Below are 27986 nucleotides of genomic sequence, written 5' to 3'. Positions count from 1 at the left end.
TTAAAGGAGGTTTAAAAAAGGTCAATATAATTAAAATACATTATTATTTTACACATACGTAATTACATACAGTTCTATGTAAACTATGGATGTGTCAAAATAGATCTACAAAAAACTTCCAAAACATTTAATTTATTTATTTTCCAACAGATACATACATACAAAATTTCTGTTTATAATTTTACATGAAAACTTTAAGATTTCACCAATGTTACATTGTTTGACGTTGGCAAAAATACACAATTTTGGGCTATATTATACAGTTTTTAAACAAACAGGTTTCACTTAAAAACACCATTGTTTCACAATTAAATAGGCTGAAACTGCGCTCAAAGAGGAGTGCATTTGTGATCCTTGAAGTTTCTTTGATAGGCAAAACTTTTCCAACACCTGGTGCACGTGTATGGCTTTTTTCCCGTGTGAACATGCATATGTGCCTTTAAATTGTTGGGTTGTGTGAAACTCTTCAAACAAATCTCACAGGTAAATGGCTTTTCCCCAGTATGCACAAGCTTGTGTCTTTTTAGGTTTCCAGATAAATGAAAAGCCTTACCGCATGTTTCACACTTGTGAGGCTTTTCACCAGTATGAGTCCGCAGATGCATTTTCAAAGAGCTTGACAACTTGAATTGTTTGCCACAGATTAAGCATTTGTGAGGTCTTTCTCCTGAATGCAAAAACATATGGGTTTTATAAGAAGCCCTCAGTGAAAAGTCCTTCCCACAGATCTCACACTTGAAAAGTTTCTCTCCTGTGTGAAGCTGCTCATGCATCCGAAGAGAATGAACGCTGCTGTATCTCCTGTCGCATAATTTGCAAGTAAAGGGTTTGCGGTTATCAGAATGTATCTGTAGATGAGTTTTCAATGCATAGGCTGAGCTCAGATACTTCCCACACACATCACAGCGTTGAGTGTTGCTCTTGTCTCCTGAACTTCCGATCTGTTTGTGGGTCAGAATGTGATTCCTCAGGATATAATTATACTGAAATGTTTTTCCACACATTTCACACATGAAACATTTCTCTCCGTGAACTCGCATGTGACCTTTGAGTGTACTTCTCTGGTTAAACCTTCTCCCACACACCTCACAGACGTAGGGCTTATCACCGGTGTGAATGAGGACGTGCCGCTTGAGAGTTCCCGAAAGCGCAAAACTTTTACCGCAGATTTCACAAGTATGTGGCCTCTCTCCCATGTGCACACGAAGGTGATGTTTCAAAAGTTTGTGGTACTTAAAACTCTTATTGCAGTGGCTGCATTTTATTGGCCGGTCATTTGAATGTATTCTCTTGTGGTAGTTTAGAGTGCCAATCAGAGAAAAGCATTTTCCACAAGTATCACATCTGTACGGCTTCTCGCCCGTATGCACTCTTTGGTGCATGTATAAACTTCTCTTGACTGTGAATCCTTGTCCGCATATATCACACGTAAACGGCTTGACTTGTGCATGGACCAGTTCATGCGCCGCAAGATCTCTGAAACTCTTTCCACACGTGGTGCAAGGAAATTTCTTCTTCTCGTACTTTTGGTTATGTTTACGGAGGTGAGTCTCCAGCGCTCTTAATAGTGTGAATTTCTTCCCGCATTTCTCGCAACTGTGAGGTCTTACGATGGAATGCACACGTTTGTGCTGCAGCAGGGAAAACTTCTTTGGAAAAGCCTTTCCACACTGGTCACATTCATAGGACTCTTTCTCCCCGGCAGTTTCAGTTTGCTCGGCTGGTGTCTGCATCATTACTACCTGGGCTTCAGAAAAGCCTCTGTCATCTGAACCTTAAAAAAACGAAGCCAAGATAGAACAGAGATTCGTTTTTTACAACAAGTTCAAGAAAACTACAGTAATAATAATTGACCCTTTTGCATGATTAACATTTTGAGACAGTAGATGCATGATTATAAACCAGAGTCTGTGAGGATTGACTGCATTTTACCATCGCTGAGGAATATGGTCTGGATCGCATCGGCGCGGTCCTCCAGCAATAAACATCTGTTTGAATTACTCTCCTGCAAAGGCTACAATCCACATAAAAGATGTTGTAAACATAACATAATCTATTATATATATTATTTTTAATGTAAGATTGTGCTTACATTTGCTCTCATAATGGTTATTTACAAAATAAATTACATACATGACAGATGAAACACATAATCCATACAAAAATGACTTTCCCTTGTTTTTTTGTCACAATGAACTGTGTCACAATGAATAAATATTGGTCAAACGCACCCTGATAGCACACTACATCTTTGCTCATCTGCAATACGTCTAAGAGACATCTGCTGTAAGATATAGACATCAAGAAAACGTCTGTACAATGTTAATGATTTAGAATGGAAGTAAAAATGCTCTTTCTAAGATCTTTAGCAGATGTTTTCACACAGCAGATGTTTTCCAGATCTCCAGACCTTTAGAAGACGTTTTACAGAGGTACGTGTGCTGTGCTTCTAACACCAGTCGCGACATGACAATATGCTTGTTCTTAAAATTATAATAGGTTTTAATGCGATTCTAATGTCTTTTGTCGTCTCGCACCGGTCCCAGACACGGTGTCAGTATAAGAAATACAAACAAAGGTATTTTAAATTTGAAAAGTAAACTTTTTTTCAGCACTTACTTTGTAAATACAATTAGGAGAAAATACCCACTTGCTCGCTGTTATAAAATAACATTACTAGGAACTTTTATTCACACATCTACTAAGGTTGAGACTGTTTATAGTAGAAGCTGTGTTATCACTGACCTCGCTGTTCGAATGTTGCTGGAAAGATGTTAATGGTAGTTTAGCTGCTGCTGACTCCTTCAAATGGCTCACAGTGAGATATACTGCATCCCCTGTTAACCAGGAACAAAACAGATAATGATAACATAGCAAACCAAAATATACCATAAATATAGAGCAGTGAGATTATTGCACAGAAAATCTGCAAAGCCTCAAAGAAAACAGCACTTTTCAGTAGTTCCCTTATATAAAAACGTATGCTGAATACCTTGAAGCTGTTTGTTTTGGATATATTTTGTTACGTCCCTATCACGTCCCATCTGGGATAGAGTTTTCCTGAGGTTATCTTGATCGCTCAATGTTTTTGGTGCTACAGGTGAGCAATATATGAAGAGATTGCAAATCTTCCTCACTGCTTCTTTGGCAAACATCTCCATTATATAATTAAGCTGCGTTCATAAAATAAAAATGTTAGAATTCTGAAGGAAAAAACAACAGAAATATAGAGCTGTCAGAAGATCAAGATTGGACATTTTTTCAAGCCATCGCCAGATAAAAGAATAAAACAGCACACATTTATTATTATTATTTTTAAAGAGAAGGGTGTTAGAAACGAATAACATATTCATATTTTCATTAAAAAAAAACAAGCTCTGTCCATTTGACACAAAGCTGATATAATAATACAAGTGTTGCTTTAATAACCAGTTCAAAACAAACAAACAGACGTTCTTACCAGTTGAGTTTGAGAATCGCTTGGTGCTATTGTCAAAGTCTTTTGTATCTCCTCCTTAGCAGTGTCCACCAGTAATGACATTATCATAGAGGTTTGACTCTGAAAAAGCTCATAGCTGGACATTATGACCACAAGAAAAGATGCACAGTGAAGAGATGCACAGCAAACTATCTAAACCCGTTTTTGACAGCTTGTTTAAAATGAAGTTTGATCAAGATTTACAAAAAGCGCTGGTTAGGTAGGTAGTCCTACTCTGTAAAACTCTGTATAGATGCATTGCGAATAAAACCCCTTGTATCTGAAAATGAGCCAAGGAAAAGCCAAAACAACGGCAGTTTTCATACAGCAAACTCCATTGAAGAGTACTTCCGTTTTGTTTATGACCATTTCAAAATAAACCCCACATTCATCCGAAATATTTCTGATTATGGTTCAAAAATAAAAAATAAATTAATGTTCACACTTATTAGAGATTCATTGGAATTTAATATTTAACAGTTGTCAAAATATATTGAAATAGATTTGATTTTAAATTGGAGAGCACAGAACTATTTCCGGGAGAGAGATGAAACACCTTCAAATTAAAAGTCTTCAACTTATAAGCAAAGCAAGCTGAGTTTTGTTTTCCTCACATTACAAAATACTACTTACATCGATACAGTTTTATATTGTAAAGTTTGGCTTTTGTCAGCATATTCATAATTATTTTATTTTCACTGAGCATCAAATAATTTGAAAAAGCACCAGTCATTTTGTGTATCTGTCAGGAATAAAGGGAATAACTTCCCAGCCTTTTGTAACATGTTAGAAGTTACATTACTTTAAATGTCCAAACAATATGTTTATTACAATATTATATAATATATACAATTATATACAAATATAATTAGTATGTCATTTCATACGGTTTTACATTTATGACCATGGTAGTGTAAAAGATATGCATAAATCTTTCCACATTTTTCGCATGTGTAGGGTTCCACTCCAGTATGGATTTGCATGTGTGCTTTAAGATGGTTGAGTTCTCCAAACCCTTCCTTACAGACCTCACAGCTGAACGGTTTCTTCTCCGAATGAATGTGTTTATGTCGTTTAAGTTTCCACTGCAGTAAAAGGACTTTCCACATGTCTCACATTTGTATGGTTTTTCATGAGTATGCGTCTGCATGTGCATTTTCAGAGAGGTAGACCACCTTAATGTTTTCCCACACACTATGCATTTGTGAGGTCTTTCTCCTGAATGACAGAACATATGCATTTTGAAGGACTTCTTAAGTGCGTAGGCCTTACCACAGATCTCGCACTTGAAAGGTTTTTCTCCTGTGTGAATGTGCTCGTGTATCCGTAGGATATATATGTTTCTGAAGTTTTTCTTACATAATTTGCATGTAAAGGGCTTGCGGTCGTCTAAATGTTGTCGTTTAGCATCGAGCGCATTCGTTTTTAATGAATAGGCAGGGCTTGGAAACTTCTCACACAAGTTGTTGCGTTGAGGACAGGACTCATCTCTGTTGGGATTGTGTGTTACCCTGTCGTTTTGCAAATAATAATTTTTGTAATACATCAATCGTGTATCTCTGTGCACCTTCATGTGGACTTTTAAATTGCTTCTCTGTCTAAATCTACTACCACACACCTCACAGATATATGGCTTTTCACCGGTGTGTATTAGGATGTGGCGTTTTAAAGCCTCAGAATGTGCAAATTTTCTAGCACACATTTTACATGAATATCGCTTCTCACCTGTCTGCACAGGAAGGTGACGTCTCAAATGACCTTTGCACTTGAAACTCTTATTACAGAAGCTACATTTTATTGGCCTGTCATTTGAATGAAATTTCTTGTGGACGTTTAGGGCGCCAATCAGAGAGAAACTTTTTACACAAGTGTCACAAGTGTGCGGCTTTTCACCCGTGTGCACCCTTTGGTGCATGTATAAACCTCCTTTAGCTGTAAATCCTTTACCGCATATATCGCAAGTGAAGGGCTTGACTTTTGCATGCACAAGTTCATGTGATGCAAGATTTTTAAAGCTCTTCCCACACGTGCTGCATGGAAATGTCGTCTTCTCGAAGCTCTGGATATGTTTGCGGAGGTGAGTCTCCAGTCCTCGTAACTGGGTAAATTTCTTATCACACTTTTCTTACAAAAAACAGTCCTAACCTAAACACTATCAATAACCCAACAGCCCAAACTATAACCATTTAGGTCAGAGGGTAAAAACCTACTCCTACAATCTGATTGTTGGATATTATCGATGTTGAGCCATTAATATGCCCAACTGGATTGAGTCCCGTTCACAATTTACATAAAGGGATGTGAAGTGTTAAAAGTGTTTTCACGTGCAATCAAAGTAACGTTAAACGTAAGTGCAAAATACTTAAATTCTTATAACAAACTATTAAGGATAAAGACGTGCAGCCATGCAAATAACCAAAAAGTTCTTAATAGCAAAGAGTCTCATCAGCTGAGTTTGAGTATCGTTTTGTTTCAGGGTGAGATGAGAGCAGGGTTCAACAGAAGTACATTCTTTTGGGATGTCCTGTTTCGATGTGTCCGCCATTAATAATATAACCAGAGTCGTTTGACTCGGCAAAAGCACAAACCTAGACATTATGACATAACTGACTGTTTTTAATATAGGTCAAAGCATGGTATGTTCATTTTACAGCTAGTATGCAAGCCCCTTAAGAAAGTTGCGTTTGCAATAAGCACCGTTTTGTTTATCATGATTTCAAAATAAAAGTCTGCAAGCGTTCGACAAGTAAAGAGTCTATATGCAAAAACTTTCAAAAATCATGTTTTTTATTTCGTTATCGTGTTGTTATTGGCTTTTTTTTTTTTTTTTTTTGAGTTATTATTACAACAACCCAACTACAATTAGAGTGTTATTAATTGGAATCCACACTATAAAACGTGATTTTTTAATTGTTTTAGCGAATAAACTCTTCAATTGTTGACACAGGTTATCAACAAAATCAAATAAGGCGAATGTTTTTTATCATACACCACATCAACTGTCACATTTACCATGCAAACATTAATATTCTTAAAGATACTTCACCCAAAAATGAAAATTCTGTCATCATTTACTCACCTCGAGTTGTTCCAAATGTGTGTCAATTTCTTTGTTCTGATGACCACAGAGAAAGGTATTTGGAAGAATGCTTCTAACCAAACAGATCTCAACACCCACTGACTCCCACAGTAGGAAAAAATACTTTATCATTATTTTTGTTCTGTTTATCACAAATGATGACATTTTGAAGAATGTAGGACAGCAAACAGTTCAGGGGCACTTTTGACAACCATTGTATTTTTTCCTACTATAGTAGTAAATGGGGGTCAAGATCGGTTAGGTTATAAGCATTATTCAGAATATCTTTCTGTGTTCATTAGAACAAAGAAATGTATAAACATTTGGAAAAACTCTAAGCTGTGTAAATAATGATAGGATTTCCATTTTTGAGTGAACTATCCCTTTAAGAATGCTATTTCCAAGTAATCTTTCCTTTAATGTTGAAGATCTAGTCTAGTGTTTGTTTTACATAATAGTCAGTTTACTAAGACAAGTAATGAAATTAAATACTTTTATTTACAGTGAAATCCATTAGAGAACACAGCACAATTTAGTATCCTATCTGTTCAATATTCTCGATTTTCAATTCTAATTCCATTTAGTTAAGAATCCAGTGTTGTGTACTGTTTAACAGACAGTGTCCTTATTCTTAACCAAACATTTTTCCGACTTATATTACAAATATAACATAATGAACATAGCACTGCAATTCCATTAGAAGTGTTAACAAGCTTTCAGGCACTTTTTCATAAAGGTTTACATTTGTGGTCATTGTAATTTCTAGCATATGCATAGCTCTTCCCACATTTCTGGCATGTGTAGGGTTTCACTCCAGTGTGCATCTGCATATGTGCTTTCAAATTGTTGGATTGTCCAAATCCTTTTCCACAGACTTCACAACTGAACGGCTTCTCCCCTGTGTGAACTCGGATGTGTCGGTTTAAGTTTGTAGCTAAGCGAAAGGACATTCCACATGTTTCGCACCTGTGCGGTTTTTTACCAGTATGAATGAGCATGTGCACTTTGAGACCATTTGGCAGCCCAAAGCCCTTCCCGCAAACAGAACATTTGTGAGGTTTTACTTTGGTATGAACAACCTCGTGCATTTTAAGTCCAGATCTCTGAGTGAAAACCTTACCGCACAGCGAACACTTAAATATTGGTTTAACTTCTGAAGGAATTGTTACAGCTGAATGAAGCTTCTCATGTTCCTTAAGTGAATCTGGACCACTGTAGCTTTTCCCACAAAGTTTACACATGTATGGATCCTTTTCTGAGTGGAGCCTCTGATGTACAATGAGTAGAGAATTACTACTGTAGCACTTTCCACAAACCTCACAACGAAAGGGGTTTATCTCAGCTTCAATGTCCCCGTTCTCACTATGTGTGAGTAAGTGTTTCTTTAAAAAGCAATTATAAACAAATCTTTTCCCACATATTTCACACATGTATGATTTGTGGGCGCTGTGTATCAACATGTGACTTTTTAGAATTTTCCTCTGACTAAATCGCTTCTCACATACAGAACACGCATACTGTTTCAAACCACTGTGAATTTCCAGGTGTCTATTAAGATATGCAACGCGTCCAAACTTCTGTCCACATATGTGACACGCGTGGGGTTTCTCTCCTGTGTGAACAGCTTCATGTAGTCGCAAATTTCTCCTCATACTGAAAGTCTTGTCACAGAGGCTGCATTTAAATGGTTTTTCAGATGAATGAATTTTGCGATGGACAGCAAGGCTACCTGAGGTTGAAAACTGCTTCCCACATACGTCACAGCAGTATGGTCTTTCACCTGTGTGGATTCTCTGATGAGCTTGCAAAGTCGTCTTTACAGTGAAGCCATGTCCACATATACCACAAAGATATGGCTTTACTTCCAGGTGGACAAGCTCATGTGTCTTTAGATCTGCAAAGGTCTTCCCACATGTTTTACAGCACTCTTTCTTCTCCTCATTGTGACGCAACAAGTGTTTCTGGAATGCTTTTAAAAATTTAAACTTCTTTCCACACTTGTCACATTTGTGAGAGATGCTTTGTACATGTTCACGTTTGTGCCGTTCCAGTTTGTATTTCCTGGTAAATGTCAGTTCACACATGTCACATTTGTGGGCAACCCTTTGTCCACACTTGTGCTGTCTTAGTCTGGATTTCCTGCTATATGTCCTTCTACACACATTGCATTCGTACGGAAATTTCTTCCTAATTTTCTTCGGTTTCAAACTGTTTTCTTCTGCCTGTGTGTCTGAGACTTCCACCTCAACAGAGACTCTTGCTTCAACTGCAAAACAATAAACAATGTAAGATTCCAGTGGCTTGCGAACACTACAAGTATGGAAAAAATCATTAAATTCAGATTCTAGCACATTTTTATTGAGCAAAGTTTATACTGAAACAAACTTAGAATCTGGGATAACATACCATCTGTCAAATCTGCTTGTATTGGCTTCACATAACAATGCTCCTCTGAACTAACTGGAGCAACAATCTCACCCACTGGTGCACACTGAACGAAATGATAAAATCAAAAACTGTTGAAAAATATTTAGTAAATAATACATAGTCAAACCATATGAATAATTAACTAACCTGCTCTTCAACGGAGTCCTGCAGTTCTACATTTTCTTCATGTAACACAGCATCTGGATTCTGACAGAGTGGAGTAACTGATGTAGCGTCATCTACAGAAGCTGGGAAGAGCAATGCAATTCACTACTTCAGAACAACAATGTACTAAGCAAAAAGAGACATGAACATAATAGTATTCAATGAAACGGAGGGGGGGGGGGGTGAGAGAGAGAGAGAGAGAGAGAGAGAGAGAGAGAGAGAGAGAGAGAGAGAGAGAGAGAGAGAGATAGAGAGATAAAGGTCTTACCAGGCAAACCACCGCCACTTTGAGCATGTTTGTTCTCTTCTGGTGTGTTTACATTTTCTTCCTCTGAGCTTTTCAAGTTTAAAAAAACATTGTTGTTTCTTTTCATCTGAGCTTGTTTCAATGCAATGCAATAACTGAAAAGTCTGCATATTTTCTGCATGGCCACCATGGTAAGGGTCTCCATCACAGCCGTGAGCTTTTCCTGAAATAGACATTGGCCACAAATTAATTTGATGTTCATTCATTTTCCAGCAGCTTTAATCGGAAGTGACACACAATTGAACAAGGCTTTTAGCAACGACAAACAAAGGTAAAGAGTGTTAAGTTTTGGGTTATTGATTTTCTGTACAGCTATCTGCTGATTATGCAAGGAAATAATCAACTGACAAATCCTTTGTTGGTAAACGACATAAAACAACACAGGAAACGTACAATTTTGAGGTGTCTCTCGTGTATTTCAGGAGGCACATCTCCATTAATCTCAGTGAGGGACGCGGACTTCTCACAATCAAAAACTTTCTGAATCTCGTCTCGAGCGGTTTCTGTCAGCAGTGTCATTATGGACTCTGTCTGTTTGCGAAATAACTGATACTCCGTCATTGTGCTCACGGAACAACTGCAATTTCAATATTGTAAAATTAGAAAAATATAAGTTAAAAGAGAAAGCAAAGAAAACGATATATTAAACAATTGAACCGCCACCGCGGTCTCTACATTTTTAAGGTTGATTTCCGTTTCCGTTATCGCATCATTGCAAAAACGTAAATTTATTTTCAAAATAAAAGTTACATTAGACGTGTAATTCTTAATAGAAAACAAACTTAACAAATAGATTTGTGTATTTAACGTTTGTATGCAGTTTTCGTTTGACATATATCCGGACAGGTACCACGCGCTTTGTTTGATTTTGAGCAATTAAGTGTTTGCATTTGGCCGGTCAATTTTAGAGATCTTTATTTTGAAACGTATACACTTGCACGCACGTTTCCGGTGGCCATACTGAAGTCTGTAAACTGTCAGTAACATTTGACCGACTTAGTTTTTACTCTTTTTAAACTAAACGTGTGACATTACAGACATTTCGACGAGATCATCACTTAACAACTAGATAGTATCTTGGAAATGTCGGGAGAGACAGATCTCCAGGTAACTTTATGACTTATTCATTCATTCATTTTTTTACATTTAGATAAAAGTGATTTCAGACCACCAACACTGACTTTGCTGTTAATTAATTTAACAGTAAGAAAGTTTATATTGATTTTCTTTAACTATACTCATTTAATTCAACTCCTTAACACATACCTTGTTGTAGTGACATTATTATTGAGATTGCTGGTTTATTTTTTTATCACATCTTAACTATCTTTCCCACACAGTTGTGGTCTGCTATTCTCCAAATAAGAAATCCCTCTATGAATGGTGTCACGCCTTGCCTCTGTGTAACGGACACAGTGTGAATAGGCATTATTGTCTTATCTACTGAAGGCAGGAGACGGGCGTTCTGCCTTTAACATCAGTCTGTCCTGCTGCATGTGTTCTCTATACACCGTTTTCTCTCTTACTGGAATTATCTTAAAGCTTCAGCATATTTGAACTATGGCAGATGGACCTTATAAATACATTAGGGTCAGAGCATGTTTAAAATGAAAAAAAAACTACAAACTGCTATTTTAGTGGCTTAAAATATGATTTGTGTTTTACAGGATGTCGACGGAAAAGTCAGCAGGGTGATCCGTGTTGGCACCAGGAAGAGCCAGGTAACCAATCTTTTGTATATTTATTGTTCATTTTACACATGAATTCAACAATCCGAGTGGATATCTTAATGTTGTCAAAATATTAACGACAATTTGTTTGTGAAATATTATAAAATGACGTAGGACACATCAAATCTGTATGTACATAAAATTGCTAAAAATCTAATCACCAGACACATAATTTACATCATTAAACTTTCTCAAATTTATATATGTAAGCAGTTTTACGATTGATAAGTTTTACTCCATGAATCCATGTTTCACAGTTATTTCATGATGTAAAGTGTTTTCTATTATAATAAATACATTAAGGATTTTTGATATGTTTTCTATATAACATTTGTTGTAAGTGTCACCTCGTTTCATCACCAAGTAGCACAAATGTAGGCTTTAAGGTTTTTGGAAGTTTTATTGGGTGTGTCCATCATGATAGGATTGATAAGGTTTTTGTCTTATCAGGGTGGGTACAAGAATGCTTAGTTTTATTATAGAAACTGGTTAGTACCTTAAAAAAAAGGATGAGCCTAAATTGATCCTTACATTTTATGGAAATTGAATATTAATAATAAATGGTTTGTTTCCTGTTTATTTTACAGCTGGCCCGCATTCAAACAGACAGTGTCATAGAGAAACTCCAGGAGTTATACCCTGATGTGCTTTTTGAAATAGGTATATTATTGTCCAATATGCATTTTTTTGATTCATCAGCTCGGTTTGTTTTTTGTTTGACTATACAGACAATCTTTTCATTGTGTTTCAGTGGCAATGTCAACAACAGGAGATAAAATACTTGACACAGCTTTATCCAAAGTAAGTCCTTACTCCAAAACCCTTATAGAATAAGGGTACATTTATTTTATAGTAAAATGCAGTATTGGTACTGAATAAATGTATCAGCATTGTGAGGTTTTTTATTTATTTATTTTTTACATCTTTTAACTTGTGTTTTCAGATTGGTGAAAAGAGTCTGTTTACGAAAGAACTGGAGAACGCTTTAGAAAAAAATGAGTGAGTCCCTCTTTCAATTCCTTTTTACATTGTTGTTTTTAGTACATCACCGCTACACAGATGTGTACTTTGGTCTTTCAGTGACTTTGATGCATCAAAGGTTTGTACTCTAACACTGGTCCTTATTTTTCATTATGAATAATGCTGTTGTAACATTTGTGTCTTTGTAGGGTTGACCTTGTCGTGCACTCTTTGAAAGACTTGCCTACTACTCTTCCTGTTGGTTTCACTATAGGAGCTGTGCTGAAGTACGTAAAATGACAATAGTGTCTATGTTCTTAAATGTTATGGTAAAAGCATGCTCAGATGTTTCTCAACATCGGAAATGCATTTTGTCCTCTGTAAGTAGTTTTATTTTAATATTTGAAAAGTAACTTATACAGACCTTGTTTCAAAATAATGTCTAGTATTATTACTCATCTATTACTCATGGATTTCACATTTATTTGTTAGTCCTGTTAAATATAAAGTCAGGATTGTGTTTATCATGTTTATTCCCTAAAGACGAGAAAACCCTCACGATGCTGTTGTACTGCACCCCAAAAATGAAGGCAAATGTCTAGACTCCCTATCAAACAAGAGGTAAAAGCTGTGGTCAATGCAAAGGAATATGATTTGTATCATTTAAAATGTTCTTCAAAATAACATTGTACGTTAACAGTGTTATAGGCACCAGTTCTCTTCGCCGGGCTGCACAACTGAAAAAAAGATTTCCCCACCTGGAGTTTAAAGACATTGTATCTTCTGTTGCACTTTAACCGTTTCTACTTGTGACTTAATTTCCCTTGTTTTGTCCTGTGCAAAAACAGTTATAATATTTTAATTGCGGTTTTATTAGTGATGTTTTCCTCAACAACGCTCTTTAGAGAGGTAATCTCAACACTCGTCTAAAGAAGCTGGATGAACATAACGACTTCTCTGCCATCATCTTGGCAGCAGCTGGTCTTCGGAGGATGGGCTGGGAGGGCCGTATTAGCCAGGTGCCTCTATTATCCTTGACCGTTCAAAACACTGACATCCCTCATGAGTGCTAGACTACAGATTATTGCATCACTCGTTTGATTAATAATAGTCAAGGACATGAACTCATAAACAGTGCCTTTTTAACCAGCTGTTTCATCATACTTTGACTCGTCTTGTATCTGAACTCCTTTTCTGTCTTGTTTCAGATTCTTGGGCCTGAGGACTGCATGTATGCCGTTGGACAGGTAAGTAACTCTCAGTTGTCTTAAAATAGTGTTATAAATCATTTATCAAGATGTACACAATAATGACCTTTACTGTTTCCTGATTTAAGTTCTCTATTGTAATGGTTTGCAGTAACTGAATGATTTTTGATTGATAAGTAAAACAGCCTTACAGACTGCTCTCACTGTCTTGTTATAGGGAGCATTGGCTATTGAAGTGCGATCTCGAGACCAGGACATCCTTGAGATGGTGTCGGTGCTGAATGACCCAGACACTGTCCTGAGATGCATCGCAGAGAGAGCGTTCCTTAAACATTTGGTGGGCATTCTGCTTTACTATAAAACCTCCTGCTTCAATTCTCTGCGCTATATATGTAACTAGCAGTCTGTCACACGTTTATGTTTTTCATAGGAAGGGGGGTGCAGCGTTCCAGTTGCTGTTGACACTGAAGTTAAGAATTCACAGGTAGGAGGAATTCATATGATTAACTTTGTTCAAATGATCGTGAATCACAGCTGAATAACAGAGGTATTAATGTGCGTTTGCTTTTACAGCTTTACCTGACTGGAGCGGTGTACAGTCTTGATGGCTCGGATAGTCTGAAGGAGACCATGCAGACAAGCATCAACTCAAACAATCAGGTTGTTACTCCCGAAATCATAACAGTTCAAGGTTAAAGGTATAATTTAGTTGCCAATACTGTATCCAAAACAGATCTGCACAAGTAATCATGGTTTCCCAAACACTCCACCTGACTGCAATTGTTTGACACAAACAAAAGCAAAAATATTATGTGAGGTTAAAGAACGTATTTGAACATGCAATTCATCATGTGTGTTATCACATTTTTTAAGATCGGTTAATAATCTCTGAATTTTAAATGGATTTGGGAATTTGAAATCAAATTTTTTCCAGATCGAGGAGCAAGAGAAGGTTGATGAGAAGGTCCAGCGTGTGGGTATCACGTCTTTAAAGGTGTCGGGAGAAGACCAGGATGCCGCAGTCAAGTTAGGAGTGGACCTCGGGATTCTGCTGCTTAGCAAAGGAGCCAAAGAGATATTAACCATAGCCAGACAGCTTAATGATGCACCATAGGCATATCATTTCCTGTATCGGGAGATAAATTACCTCATTCTACATACTTGGTGTTTTCTATTCAAAAGATCACATGCATCAATACATCAAAAAGCTCCTAGTAGTTTTATAAATGTCCATGTCTGGCTGTTTAGCTGTCTTATTATATATAAGTTACATATATTACAGAACCTTGGAAGCAAACACACACACACATTTATATATATATATATATATATATATACATATACTACTGGTCAAAAGTTTAGAATCACTCTTAATTCATATTTTTCCACAGTTTAGAATAATATTAAACCCATCAAAACCATGAAATAACACAACTGTAGATGTGGGAATTATGTTGTAACTAAAAGCTTCCAAAATAAATGGCATCTTTAAAGTAGCCACTGTTTGTTTAGAATCGTACACTTCCCATTTTATCATCCAGCCTCTTGATGTCTCAACCTTGGAAGCTTTTAATACAGTACAGAAGGAATTCCTATCTATGCTGGATTCTTGATGACAGCTTTTTAAATATTATTTGGTCCGAATTTTGATAAAAATCGGGTTTTGTGATAAAATAAATTAAAATGTTAGCACAATTATATTTTTGTCCACAAAAGTGATTTCAAAGATTCACACACCTTCAGATTAATGGATTTTTTAAATCATGGGAATAGATTTTTAAGATTATAGGAAACAAGAGGCCCTAAACTTTTGACCGGTAAAATTTATACATACATACAGTATATATACACATATACAAAAAATACTTTTATATTTTAATTTACAGTACATCATTGTTGCAGTCAAATGAAATAATTTAGAAGGCAGCTTTGCCTTCTCTTATAATGTAACATAGGAGCCTAAAGGAAAAGTTTGCCCAAAAATGCAGATTCTGTCTTCACAAACATAGTAGGAACATTGCTTTATAAAGTTATTTTGTTCTGTTAAACACAAAAGGAGATAGTTTGAAGACTGTGGGAAAGCAAAAAATTCTGGGGCACTTTTGACTACTATAGTCATTTTTCCTACTATGGTAGTCAGTGGTGGCCAAGAACTGTTTGGTTACAAGCATTCTTCCAAATATCTTTCCCTGTGTTCATCGGAACAAAGACATTTATACACCGTTGGAACAACTCGTGGGTGATTAAATTATGACAGAATCTTTTTTTTGGTGAACTGTCCCTTTGCGTGAAGGTCAGTTTGTGGTTACTACTGAAATACTACTGAAAGACTCGCATAATAATCATTACATAAAAAAACCTGTTTATTCTGCATCTTACACATTTGTACATTTCAATCTGACAGTGACCTTGTCGTACAGTAAACAAAATGGTTTGGTGGCCTTAGCTGGTCTCTCGGGATGATGTGTTTTGCTGGTTTAAGAGGGCTTTTAAGGATTTTTAAGGTGGGCCACACTACACACCTAAATCAGATGAAGACCAGTTTTTCAAGATTGAGAGACCAACTCAAACCTACTAAGCTGCTTTTTCCGCCAAGTGATTAAGCTTTGAACCCACAATCATGCCTTTAAAGATAGTGTGTGTTGTATTTAAACACATGCTCATTTAAAACTTGAATTTTACTGGTATATAAATCTTTTAAGCTGCTCGAAGTGTCATCTACATTTTTCCTTTGTGTTATGCTTTCACTGAAAATATGCACATGTGAAGGTATACAGTTAACCTGTTTGAGATGTTTTGTTCCAGTCTGTTGATTACATTTGCCTAGTAACATGTTTACTCCCTGTGTAGTTTTTGTTGACCCTTTTAAATTGATTATAAAAAACTGACTTCTTTAGTGCCTGGGAAATCTCTATCAGTGTGCAAGTGCTATAACTTAATGAATTGAATTTAAATCCTTATTTCTTTATCCCCCCTAAATTTAAAGATGAAGTAATTGATTACATATGTTTTATGATTAACTTAAGCCAGTATTAATGTGTTGTGTTATTCTATAGCACTGGTATTTGTATGTATTAGGGCTATTGACTTGCCAATACCAAACTGATCTAAAGTGAACATATATTACATTATAGATTGTTATTTTATTTTTTTAATGTTTGATTTCCACAATGTTTGTTACATGTTATTTTAATCAACTTTTAATCTCAGATTCAGGGATGTAGTACTAGGAAATTGAACAGCATACATTTTTTGTATTATTTTGTTGGTAGGAGACTTCTACAGTTAAATGCAGCATCACATTGTGGTGCTTTTACGAATGGACTGTTTTAGCTATACTTTATGGATTGATCGAGACCAAATAAATCCGCCACATGATAAAATTGGTCATGTGTTTTTGTTTCCTCCAACATCTAGATATTTAAATCAAGGGGCATGATTTTGTTTGATTTGTGAGACAGTATTTATTTAATGTATATGAAGTGTAGGCCTGCCACATAGTGACAGATTTTTAATTGTAACATTGAAATACATTTTATTAACATTTTATTAAATGTGGTGCACATTGTTGCACCTCAGATACCAGGCACACTCGTCCAGATGCGCTCTGAGAACACTTGGACACATTCTATGAGATGTTAGCGTGTATCAACTAGTTCTGGCATGTTGCCATCGCGTCCTGGTCATATTATAAAAATCTTACTTGCCACAGAGATCACGCTCAGTCTTTAATTTTCACACTTTGATGAACACGCACGTATCTTTGCGACACGTAATATAATGTATATATCACTTATTGAATGAAGAACCTTAACATATTTACAATAAAATAGCAATTTGTCTAATAGTCGCATTTGGCACGTGACGTCAAAAACAGTTTATAGTCCAAGTCTGCAGCTTCAACAGTTTTTTTCCAACCTGAAATTGATACAGAAATAATCATGTTGATGAAAGTAAAAATTAGAAAACACATGTGAAAAATAATGAACTAAAGAAGCGTTCACAAGATGATAAATACTGTTTCATTGTATCGTTAACAGATACACTGTGTGTTCGTCTCCATCTCCTCTAAGTTCTGCGTCACACCTCAGGGCGAATCGCTCGAGCTCAGAACTAGGATGTCATACAGTACTGTAATGTATTTATTGTGTCGTGCTGGGACATTCTGCATCGGTTTCATAAGGCGGATCTGATCAACAACAAGAAAACAACTTAACTACTAAAAATTATTTCCAGAATGAGCCTGGTAAGTGATTTACTTCCTAATTTTGAGCATTTCGATTTTTTTATTAGCTCAGGCTACAGGACCCGCTTATCATGTCATACATATTTTATTTACCTATCTTTCTGAATTTGTATTCTTGACTTTATTGTATTCTCTCTTTTGGGCCAAGCCTCAATTTATAGCAATAAACAGCAAAACCAAATATGTAAGTTAGGCATCACTTTTCAATGTAATTATGTATCATGTACGTGCATGGAATTAACAAACTGTGATTGAATGAATGGATTAGATTTGCAAACCAAAAAAGCCAAATCTCTTGACTCTCTCTGTATATCTTAACGTTTACTTTGTGTGTGAGTTTCCAATACTCTTTTATTTTATATATAATTATTAAAACCTCACTCAATTATTAACACAGTAAGTATATTAACACTTTCTCAGTGAATATGAGTGGGAAGGTCACATAAGTGATCATAATGTGTCCGATCTGTTCGGTCAGATTATGTTTCACGGTTTACAATACATTCCAGCAAGATTTCCTTTGTATAGGTTAGGTTGTCTCCACAAGGCACAATCTTTTTTAAAGTGATCCCCTCCTTGCTACTGTTCTCTGGGGGACCGAGTCAATGATGTCTGTCTCTGACCTGGCTTTTCACATTTGAGCTCTGATTTCGCTCTTTCACTCTGACTCCAGGGACTTGCTTCTTGTCGGTCAATTCAATGTGTCAGCCCAATGCTGCCTCTCGGAGGAAACAAAATCCCAGCCTTTAAAAGCCTCCAGATTCTATAAAAGATCTTAGGCAGAAAGGTAAAGAGGCAGTTTGCGTTTCAAGAGAACCGTCGATTTTCCTTTCATTTTGAAGGTGATTTACTATTCGATGACTCAGGTAGATACCTCTGACTTGCATATTCTTTTTACTAAATGTAACTAAGTAGTTTGTCGCAGTAAACACGGATCAGGATGTACTGTGCATTACTTTTGTTACAGTTGAAATGTTCTTCACAAGTAGCAAAAGCATCTTACGCAAATCATTTAGCTTATGTATCTTTTTACAAACATAGTCGTGTAAAGCCCTTCATTTATAAATTTGCATTCACCACCAGATACAACCTTCTCTTCTGTATGTTCACCCTTAGATGTCAGGGACGGCAGATAAGGTATCTGATCCTGGGTCTGTTAGTATTATTATGGAGGATAGACCTCAGCCGCAGGAGGCTCCGTTGCTAACTAATCTGAAGAAGGTGGAGAACCACATCACGGAGGCACAACGTTTCTCTCACCTTCCCAAACGCACGGCTGTGGACCTGGAGTTTAGAGACATCTCCTACACAATCAGGGAAGGACCGTGGTGGAAGAAACAAGGTCAGAAGCTCAAAGAGATAAGTTCTGTCATCATTTAAATATAATCATCTAGATTGCTTCAAACCTGCATACATTTCTTTGTTTTGCTGAACACACAGGAAGATATTTGGAAGAATGTCAGATCTTACCTACCATTAACTGCCACAGGGAGAATAAATACTATGGGAGTAAATGGGTGGGGTGGTGAGATTTGACAGTCTTCCAAATATCTTCCGGTGTATTGAGCAGTTCAAGTAATGCAGGTTTGGAACAATCTGAGGGTGAGTAAATATAATGATTAATTTTTTTGAAGTATACCTTGCTTTAATTGTCAAACTCCTATTTGGTCAATAGCATGTGACTTGGACACCTGCTAAACTTGCTGAAATCATCCGTGATGATGTATCCATTGTGTCTTACAAAAAAAAAGAGATTTGTCAATTTTAACAACATCTGCAGCAAAACCTGTAATAAAAAAGACAAATGGTTATCAATAATGCAAGCTTTCAGAACTATAAGAAAAGGAGGAGGAGAGGAACAAGGTGCAGAGACAATATATATAAAGAGAAAGACAAATGTTTAAGAAAAACTTGGTGTGCCTGTTCTATACATTCTTTAGAACGCATAATAAAATGAAACAGGACATTTAAAGGGATACTTCATCCCAAAATTAAAATTCTGTCTTCATTAACTCACCCTCAAGTTGTTCATAATCTGTGTAAGTGTCTTTGTTTTGATGAACACAAGGAAAAATAGTTGGAAGAATGCTTGTATCCAAACAGTTCTTGGCCGCCATTGACTACCATAGTCAAAAGTTCCCAGAACTGTTTTCTCAATGCTTTCCAACATTCTTCGAAGTATCTTCATTTGTGTTGAACAGACCAAGAAATGTATAAAGCATTTTTTCCCATGGTAGTCAACGGGGGCCAAGAACTGTTTGGTAACAAGCATTCTTCCAAATATCTGTTGCTGTGTTCATCAGAACAAACAAATTCATACAGATTTGGAACAAAATGAGGGTGAGTAAATAAAGACAACATTTTCATTTTTTGGTAAACTGTTCCTTTAGTCGTGGAGCAGTCGTGGCCTAATGGTTAGAGAGTCAGACTTGTGACCAGAAGGTTGCTGGTTTGATTCCCAGGGCCAGCGGGTAACGACTGAGGTGCCCTTGAGGAAGGCGCCTTACCCCTACTTGCTCCCTGGGTGCTGCCCACTGCTCCGGGTATACGTATGTTCTCCACTTGCTGTGCCAGTGTTCACTACTCTCCGGATGGGTCAAATGCAGAGGTCATATTTCTGGTATGGGTCACCATACCTGACAAATAGGTCACTTTCACTTTAAACATTTAGATGATTGTTTAGAGTGCCCTTTATTAATGTGTACATGCTTGGCAGTTAATTTTATTATCCTAGCGTTCGTAGGAGATTAAAATTACATTAGAGCTCTTGCAGGTAATGTCAGGAATGCTGATGTGTTATGCTGATGGCTCGAGCTGAGACAAATATTGTCTATTCATGTGTGACAAGATCTGTTACAGTGATAGCAGCTTAATTCTTGTCAAGCTATTACAGAAAAGAGTGTGAAAGGTGCTGCTATTAAACAGCCTTGAGAACCAACAGTGCACTTATCTTTGTAATGGGAACACTGTGCTTGTGCTGTCTCTGCAAGTAAAATTTTATTAAATAAAGTGAGCTCACATAAAGATGAGATCAAACCTCTAGCGGGAATCAATAAAGAGATTGTAGAACTGCCAAAAGTGATTCATAACAGTGATTCATGTAATGGTGCTTGTGCCTTGGAATAATGTTTTTGTTGCTATTAGCAGTAGTTCCCTTCAAAATAAGCATAAGTAGGAATAAAAATTACTTAAAAAACAGTCATTGGGGCTAATTTTGATAGTTCACCCAGAAATAGGTAATGCTTTCCTGTAGCTCAGTGGTAAGAGCATTGCGTAAACAATGCAAGGTTGTGGGTTCGATCCCAGGGGAAGTCAGTTGATAAATAAACAGCACTGGACCCAATTCACTTCTATTGTATGGACACAAAACCAATGCAAGTGAATAGGGGCCTGTTAACGTCATTCTTCAAAATATCTTATTATGATACAGGTTTGATATGATAAGAGGGTGAGTAAATGATGACATCATTTTTTTAGGGGGGGGCGAATTATCACTTTAACGTAGGCTAATGTAACATATTTGCATGTATTATTGTCTTTTGATAAAGCTAAAGCATTGCTTTCCACAAAGCGTTAAATGCGATAAGGGTAAATATAAAAGTGATAAATGTAAGGCTATATGTGGTTAGTGTGCACGAAGGAAATAGAGTCATCATAATAATAATTTGGAAGTCTTTAAAAGCGTTCTCTATATGTTCAGTGGAAATCATCTAAATGAGTGAACCATAGTGCTGTTATTTTTGTGTGATAATAGGGTTTTCAGGCTAATATGCTACTAATTAGAGTGCATTGGAGCTTTGAAGTCAGGCTTTGAAAGGATTGCTTTGAAACTATACTATTTCAATGACTTTTAATGAGACGTTTTGGTCTCAACTGTAGGTGAAATCCACGTACCTTGAGGACTCGTAAAAAAGGTTAATGAGCAGACTTGTCCAATGTGGATTAATTAGCCATTGTACTTAATGGGCCTAATTCTTTATCATTCTCTTTCTCACATTTCTTAGTTTAAGGGAAAGTATGTAATACAGTCATGAGTTTCATGGATTAAACCATACTTCTTTTTTGAAGGGATTAACTGTAAGTAGACCGTTGTTTCTAGATGTGAACAGTATGACGGCTTGCACATGTTTTGTGTCCTTGTAGGTTTTAAGGCCTTGATCAAATGTCTGTCGGGAAAGTTCTGCAGTCGGGAATTTATTGGGATTATGGGACCGTCTGGGGCTGGCAAATCCACTTTGATGAACATCCTGGCTGGGTACAGGTGAGGTTACACAGAGAATTAAAAAAATTGCATTATACATTATAAAAATAACTATTGTCTTGTGCAATAAAGGGAAACAGGGATGAAGGGTGAGATCCTGGTAAATGGAAAGCTCCGAGACCTCCGAACCTTCCGAAAGATGTCCTGTTACATTATGCAAGAGGACAAATTGCTGCCACACCTGACTGTACAAGAAGCTATGATGGTGAGTCTACAAGTGTAGTTCAAGATGCCCCCTGCTGGTGGTTTGATGCTAATACCCAAAACTCCAGTCACATTTGCAGAGAACTCTTTGAACTCAAGGAAGAGTCTTTTAAATAGCAAATGGAACTCATAGATGTTTTTTAGGTGTCAGCAAACTTGAAGCTCAATGAAAGCACAGAGGTGAAGAAAGAGCTGGTAGGTTTATTATATCCTTAGAAATTGTCACCAACAGGCTTTCCCTCCAGAATTTCACCTTTATTCTTTTGCGTGCAGATTAAAGAGATTCTTACAGCCCTGGGATTACATGAATGTGTTCAAACTCGCACAGCCTCTCTTTCTGGAGGACAGTGCAAACGACTGGCTATTGCCCTTGAGCTAGTTAACAACCCACCAGTCATGTTCTTTGATGAACCAACCAGGTAAAGAGTCTTATTTGTAAAGGATTCTTTGAATTTTGTTTTGTTAGCAAATTTAAAAGAATCTCTTTATCAGCCATATTAATTTACAAACGCTTTAAATGACAGTATGCCGAATTAAGTTATTGTTGTTGTTGTTGTTGTTACATAGTGGTTTGGATAGTGCATCCTGTTTCCAAGTAGTATCATTGATGAAGTCTCTGGCACAAGGAGGGCGAACCATCATTTGCACCATCCACCAGCCCAGTGCCAAACTCTTTGAGATGTTTGATAAGGTGCATGCATCTGAGAATCTGTTGTTGGGCTATTAAACATCATGATCTGTCATCCCATAAAACAGAAAAATCACAGAGATCTCTTTAGTATCTCAGTAATATCCCCTAGACATCAACGAAATTTAATTCAGAGCAAATAGAAAAGGATTTGCTTCAATGCAATTGCACTTTGAGTCCAAATTTGTGTCATTAATTTTCGCACGTAAAAAAATCGACCTCACGTGTCAATCACATTTACATACTGCCAACAATATTTGCTTTTTTTTCGCATCTGTAGCAAGCATTTTGAGAGGCATTTTAACAATTCGCCAAAGGGAAAAATGCGAAAATTTGGACTGTATGTGCAAATACCTTAATTCCCCTGCGTCTCAGATATGAGCATAAGACCCAGAACGGTTTCAGTATGAACTCAAACATAAATTAAGATTATTGGATGTATTTTAACAGAATGCATGTTAAAAAAATCCTATTTTTTATTATCATTTCTCCTTAGCAATGTTGAAACATCATTGAAACACAACTCCATCAAATCTCTGGAGCTATGAAAAAGCAACATCTGAGCAATAACATTTTTATCTGGGATCTAAAGATATTATCTTACTGTCATTGTATGTCTAATTCTTCTGTATCTTCTTCAAAGCTGTACATTTTGAGTCAGGGCCAATGCATTTTCAAGGGAAGCGTCCCATTCCTCATTCCCTACTTGAGTGCGCTAGGTCTTCGCTGTCCTACATACCACAACCCTGCAGATTTCAGTATGTTGACCTAAACTTTGATATGCTTATTTGACACATACTTTACACAGACATAACATATTTACTTTATAATGTTCTTTTGTATGTTTAGTCATAGAGCTAGCGTCAGGGGAATATGGAGACTTGAACCCAGTTCTGTTTGAAGCTGTCCAGGGTGGCATGTGTGCTTTGGAAGAAAAGAGACACTGTATTGACAAAAACATCTTAAACTTGTGTGCTCCAAAATGGGTCGACGTGAGTGACTACGTTTTCAATGTTTTGACTAAGGATTGCCAGATTTACAGTATGTGTTAGATTACTGCAAACCTTTACAGCTATTTACATTTTTGGATTCTTGCTTATTTTGTTTCCTATATGTGATTATAGGACTCAGGACATGATGAGAGCAATACATTTGCAACAAGCTCTTTAACTCAGTTTTGCATTCTCTTCAAAAGAGCACTTATTTCAATCTGCAGAGACCAGGTACATGTTGATGCATTGTATCCCTCATAAGGTATCTCAGCCCTACACTGTTAAAACATTTTATGTCCAAAACATTAAGTAATACTTTCCAAAAGTTCAAATCATACTTTATTTTGTAATAAATTCAAAATCATACATCTGTGGAAAAGAGACCATTCCATTCAAATGAGTATTTTTAGATGTATTGTGGCCAGTCCAGTGTCTGTTGAGTTTCAACAAAATCAAACCTCAGGAGTGACAGGTCATCCAACGGCAATGTAAAAGACTGACAGCATAACAAAACACATGCAAACTGAGTTAAAATCCAGATTATCACTTTTTTTCTGAATACATGTAGCCTATACATTATTATTATTCCTTCAAAGTGAATATCAACTTGTTTTCTTTGCAGTATTTGAGGTCTGAAAAAATACAGTAGATCTTTTCTGTTATTTCGACCTGTTTCTCCAGTTTTCATTTTCTGCAGAAAAGAAAAAGATTGTTGTGAAACAAAATTATAATTTTACCTAAACACATACCTATAAATTGTCTATTTTTAATCAGAAAAACAGTGGTCTCTTAATTTTTTCCACGGCTGTAATTTTGACAGTCACATTTTTACAGAATAGATTTGATACATGAAGTTTAATGTCTAAAGGCAATGCGCATGTGTCGAATTCTTCTATCCGCGTTTATCCGCAATTGAGTATGCTCAAGAAGCTATGCGGTTGTCTTTGTGCCCGAGACGGACCAGGCGTGGAAAGTCAAGTATACACAGCTCTTAAGAGTTCAAACCCTGGCAGTGACAAGTCTTTGAAGTTTTTTTTTTGTTGCTCTAGGTTTTGACACATCTGCGGCTACTGTCACACATCTCTATCGGAGTGTTGATAGGTCTGCTGTACCTCAACATTGGCAATGATGCCAGTAAAGTCTTCAACAACACTGGTTTTCTCTTCTTTTCAATGCTTTTCCTCATGTTTGGAGCCCTAATGCCCACAGTGCTCACATGTAAGTGTTTTAGAAGACATTGAAGAACAAACACAGTTCAACAACCAAAAGTCATGTCCAGCATTCAGGGGATCTGAAAGTGTTTTTTGGTATGGTATGATATATCTGTCTTTCTTTCAGTTCCTCTGGAGATGGCTGTATTTTTCAGAGAACATTTAAACTACTGGTACAGCCTGAAGGCTTACTATCTTGCTAAGACGATGGCCGACATTCCATTCCAGGTGGGTGCCTGCTCAAGTCTTAGGCCATATTGTATATACACTACATAAGCTTAAAGCTAAAGGTTAACCATAGATTGTTGAACGTTGAATTCATGCATTAACACAGCAATTAAAGATGTATATAAATAACTATAATGAATTGTGACATAAAAATATGTATTTCAAGAAAATATGAACATTTTTAAGAATTTGTTTTTATTAAAAAAATGCTCTATCATAAAAAGAAAGCCATTTTTATTATTAGAGAAGTATTGGATCTTTATGCAAACTTTTAGAAGACACAGATCAGTCTTAACTCAGCTGTTTAAAGACATTTTAGTGACAATGACCTACTTCACGTAGTCTCCCGTTCCGCGTTCTTCACGTTCATTCCCAGTAACAGTGTTCAGCATATCTACATGCGGAGATCATGGTAGATTATTTCTTTTTTATGGGCGGCCACTTAATTTAAAACAATAAATCCTGTTTTGATGTTAACCTTCTTTAATGTGGGTTTTAGGGCAGATCCTAAACAGAAGTTTTTTATATTGTATACACTCTGCGAAAGTACATCGCTTTCCTAAACGGTGTTAGTCTCATTAATCCTGTAGCACAGTGGTAAGAGCATTGCGTGAACAACGCAAGGTTGTGGGTTCGATCCCAGGGGATTGCAAATACCTATGTAAAATGTATAGGATAAAGCAATGTAAGTCGCTTTGGATAAAAGCGTCTGCCAAATGCCTTAATGTAAATGTAATCAGAAGGAGCTTTATTGCCAAGTATGTTTGTTTACACTCATAAGGAAATAACTTGTGGTTTCATTAATAGATTATAATTCATACATTGCAATGACAATAAAATGACACCATACAATGATTGTTAAATGGTCTATGTGGATTTTAAATTAATTAGATGTTCATTCACATTGCAGAGTATTTAAAAATATGAGTATTTTAAAATAGCAAAGTGCAGATAGAGCAGGTTTAATGCTAAACAAATACATTAACTGCACAAAATTTTATGGCATTTATCCTTAAACACTTTTTTGTATAGGCCTATGGTTATTGACAGAAATTGCATTTACATTGATAGTATTACATTTGTCAATAAAAAACGACACAACATAGTGATCCAAACATTTAGTAAAAACATGTTGCGTGTGTTCGTCATTTCCCTGCTCTCTCACGCATTAAACACTGCAGTATTTTAAGTTATTTAACCCAAACAGTGGGACTCATTCACTAATAATTGCGTAGATTTTTCGTATTTATACGCACATTTGAACCTCCCACGAAAACTTTCCTCCTAATTCACAATACGTGCGTACCTACATAAATTTGTTGTTTCAAATCGGCAGTACGTCAAAAGGCTACATGCAAAATCCATTTGAGGCTACAGTATTTAGAGAGCATGAGAAGGTTTTATAAAAGTGAACTAGGGACTCTTTAAAGCCTCATTTTTAGTTGTCTGCCTGATGTTTGTCCACTCTTCCTCAGCTCATTTGTCCCATCCTGTACTGCAGTATTGTGTATTGGATGACTGAACAGCCTCCAGAAGCAAGCCGCTACTTGCTCTTTTTGGCATTGTCGATCTGCACAGCTTTAGTAGCCCAGTCCCTTGGGCTTTTAGTCGGTGCTGCCTCCAGCTCCCTTCAGGTACTTGTTGTTGCTGTATTGCTTAATGTCTCTGCTTAACATCTTTTACCCATTGTGTGTTTATCTTCCTCACAGGTGGCAACTTTTGTGGGCCCCGTCACTGCCATTCCCGTTTTACTCTTCTCAGGCTACTTTGTGAACTTTGACACCATTCCTGCTTACCTACAGTGGAGTTCTTATGTGTCCTATGTTCGGTGAGCTCTTTTTACCTATAGTAGTTGTTTGTATACTTTAATTATGGAATATTTAATTTTCACGATTGGTTGATTTTGTTTCTGCTAGGTATGGGTTTGAGGGTGTGATTCTGTCCATTTATGGGATGAACCGAACTGAGCTTGAATGTCCAGGGAGGGTTTGCAAGTTCCAGAGACCTGAAGAGGTTCTGCAGTTATTAGATGTGGAAGATGCCAAGCTGTACATGGACTTTGTTATATTGTGGATTTTCTTCTTCATCCTGCGACTCGCCACCTACATAGTTCTTCGCTACAAGATCAAGTCCTAGCGATAAAATGTATTGACCTTGCATGGTCTCTACCTGTTGTGGCCTCTTTAAGACTTCAATTTGAGCCCAAACGTGTCCGTCTTTGCTCAGGAAGTTTTTGTTGTCGTGTGCTCAGTTTTTTCAGTTGGACACAGAACTTAAATTACCTGGCATTGTAAAGACATCTCCGAGCTTCATGTTTTTTCAGTGTTACACTTTGATGAACTTCCAGGCCTTGGAAAATTCTGTCAGTCAGGGTTGCTTTGGTGAATCCAAATGCAACACTTAATGCCCTGCTTTTAAACAGGCCTATGTCAAATCAAAGTCTCTCAGTTCATTCTGGCAACTCAAACTCTGGACTGCCATTTTTCAAATTAAACATTTTATATTTTAGGTAAATGTAACTGAAAGCCCATCATGACCTAAATTAATCTAAGGTGAGCACCACCTTTAAAGTATGTTTACATATTATTGTACGCGTCTGCTGATGAGATGTATCTTCAAGGGTTTTAATTCAAATCAGAAGACTGTGCACTATAGTGCCTGTTTAATAAACACAAACAACATTGTATCATTGCATTGTTTATAGTAAAGTATCCGCAGTGCCCTTCATTTTATAATTCTTTCTTTCTGGTTTTAATTAGCTATGTAGTATTAATTTTATTCAAAACTGGAGATTGTATGTAA

At 36.6% G+C, this 27986-nt stretch overlaps 4 protein-coding genes across 6 annotated transcripts in view; 2 read left to right on the top strand and 2 right to left on the bottom strand.

The window, feature by feature from the left end:
* Positions 1-116: 116 nt before the first annotated feature.
* Positions 117-3815, bottom strand: LOC130428973 (gastrula zinc finger protein XlCGF57.1). The gene is made up of 5 exons (XM_056757296.1): positions 3461-3815; positions 2993-3173; positions 2746-2837; positions 1933-2014; positions 117-1774 (listed from the first exon to the last, which is right to left on the bottom strand). The coding sequence occupies exons 1-5, from the start codon at positions 3581-3583 to the stop codon at positions 330-332; spliced, it is 1923 nt and encodes a 640-aa protein (XP_056613274.1). The 5' UTR covers positions 3584-3815; the 3' UTR covers positions 117-329.
* Positions 3816-7036: 3221 nt separating this feature from the next.
* si:dkey-182i3.9 (zinc finger protein 883) lies at positions 7037-10145 on the bottom strand. Its single transcript, XM_056757292.1, has 5 exons — positions 9850-10145; positions 9418-9619; positions 9132-9232; positions 8964-9048; positions 7037-8823 (listed from the first exon to the last, which is right to left on the bottom strand). Exons 1-5 carry the CDS (start codon positions 10015-10017, stop codon positions 7286-7288), a joined length of 2094 nt encoding a protein of 697 aa, XP_056613270.1. The 5' UTR covers positions 10018-10145; the 3' UTR covers positions 7037-7285.
* Positions 10146-10427: 282 nt separating this feature from the next.
* hmbsb (hydroxymethylbilane synthase, b) lies at positions 10428-14510 on the top strand. 2 transcript variants are annotated; one of them, XM_056757309.1, is made up of 14 exons: positions 10428-10563; positions 11124-11177; positions 11774-11846; positions 11938-11987; positions 12130-12185; positions 12356-12433; positions 12690-12767; positions 12847-12922; positions 13052-13165; positions 13355-13393; positions 13572-13691; positions 13785-13838; positions 13928-14014; positions 14289-14510. In XM_056757309.1, the coding sequence occupies exons 1-14, from the start codon at positions 10540-10542 to the stop codon at positions 14466-14468; spliced, it is 1083 nt and encodes a 360-aa protein (XP_056613287.1). In that variant the 5' UTR covers positions 10428-10539; the 3' UTR covers positions 14469-14510. The 2 variants fall into 2 exon arrangements, with proteins under 2 accessions (XP_056613287.1, XP_056613286.1); XM_056757308.1 differs by lacking the exon at positions 10428-10563 and adding an exon at positions 10846-11046.
* Positions 14511-17462: 2952 nt separating this feature from the next.
* Positions 17463-27986, top strand: part of abcg4b (ATP-binding cassette, sub-family G (WHITE), member 4b) — a 10644-nt gene continuing 120 nt past the window's right edge. Inside the window, exons 1-15 of one of the 2 annotated variants that reach the window (XM_056757294.1) lie at positions 17463-17600; positions 18717-18942; positions 21744-21861; positions 21934-22066; positions 22210-22260; positions 22339-22484; positions 22633-22756; positions 23397-23511; positions 23603-23745; positions 23878-23976; positions 24795-24963; positions 25084-25184; positions 26660-26818; positions 26894-27012; positions 27101-27986. The exon at positions 27101-27986 is cut by the window's right edge and continues 120 nt beyond it. In XM_056757294.1, the coding sequence (XP_056613272.1) occupies positions 17592-17600; positions 18717-18942; positions 21744-21861; positions 21934-22066; positions 22210-22260; positions 22339-22484; positions 22633-22756; positions 23397-23511; positions 23603-23745; positions 23878-23976; positions 24795-24963; positions 25084-25184; positions 26660-26818; positions 26894-27012; positions 27101-27320 (1932 nt within the window). In that variant the 5' untranslated portion in view covers positions 17463-17591 and the 3' untranslated portion in view covers positions 27321-27986. The remainder of the gene's footprint in view (positions 17601-18716; positions 18943-21743; positions 21862-21933; positions 22067-22209; positions 22261-22338; positions 22485-22632; positions 22757-23396; positions 23512-23602; positions 23746-23877; positions 23977-24794; positions 24964-25083; positions 25185-26659; positions 26819-26893; positions 27013-27100) is intronic. The other variant, XM_056757295.1, reaches the window with a different exon arrangement.

This window comes from Triplophysa dalaica, chromosome 9 (genome assembly GCF_015846415.1).
Source record: "Triplophysa dalaica isolate WHDGS20190420 chromosome 9, ASM1584641v1, whole genome shotgun sequence".
Classification (NCBI taxonomy): domain Eukaryota; kingdom Metazoa; phylum Chordata; class Actinopteri; order Cypriniformes; family Nemacheilidae; genus Triplophysa; species Triplophysa dalaica.
The sequence above is the reverse complement of the archived record's forward strand: the minus strand, read 5'-3'. Positions and strand labels throughout refer to the sequence as shown.

Excerpts from the sequence above, each read along its gene's own strand:
- hmbsb (XM_056757308.1), top strand. The coding sequence starts at position 11,017 with ATGGCAGATGGACCTTATAAATACATTAGG. Across the intron at positions 11,047-11,123 it reads GACCTTATAAATACATTAGG|GATGTCGACGGAAAAGTCAG; the intron begins GTCAGAGCATGT and ends TGTGTTTTACAG. Across the intron at positions 11,988-12,129 it reads TTGACACAGCTTTATCCAAA|ATTGGTGAAAAGAGTCTGTT; the intron begins GTAAGTCCTTAC and ends TTGTGTTTTCAG.
- si:dkey-182i3.9 (XM_056757292.1), bottom strand. The coding sequence starts at position 10,017 with ATGACGGAGTATCAGTTATTTCGCAAACAGACAGAGTCCATAATGACA. Across the intron at positions 9,233-9,417 it reads AAGTGGCGGTGGTTTGCCTG|CTTCTGTAGATGACGCTACA; the intron begins GTAAGACCTTTA and ends TGCTCTTCCCAG. Across the intron at positions 9,049-9,131 it reads AGGACTCCGTTGAAGAGCAG|TGTGCACCAGTGGGTGAGAT; the intron begins GTTAGTTAATTA and ends CATTTCGTTCAG.
- LOC130428973 (XM_056757296.1), bottom strand. The coding sequence starts at position 3,583 with ATGTCCAGCTATGAGCTTTTTCAGAGTCAAACCTCTATGATAATGTCA. Across the intron at positions 2,838-2,992 it reads CCAAAACAAACAGCTTCAAG|GGGATGCAGTATATCTCACT; the intron begins GTATTCAGCATA and ends CCTGGTTAACAG. Across the intron at positions 1,775-1,932 it reads GACCATATTCCTCAGCGATG|GTTCAGATGACAGAGGCTTT; the intron begins GTAAAATGCAGT and ends CGTTTTTTTAAG.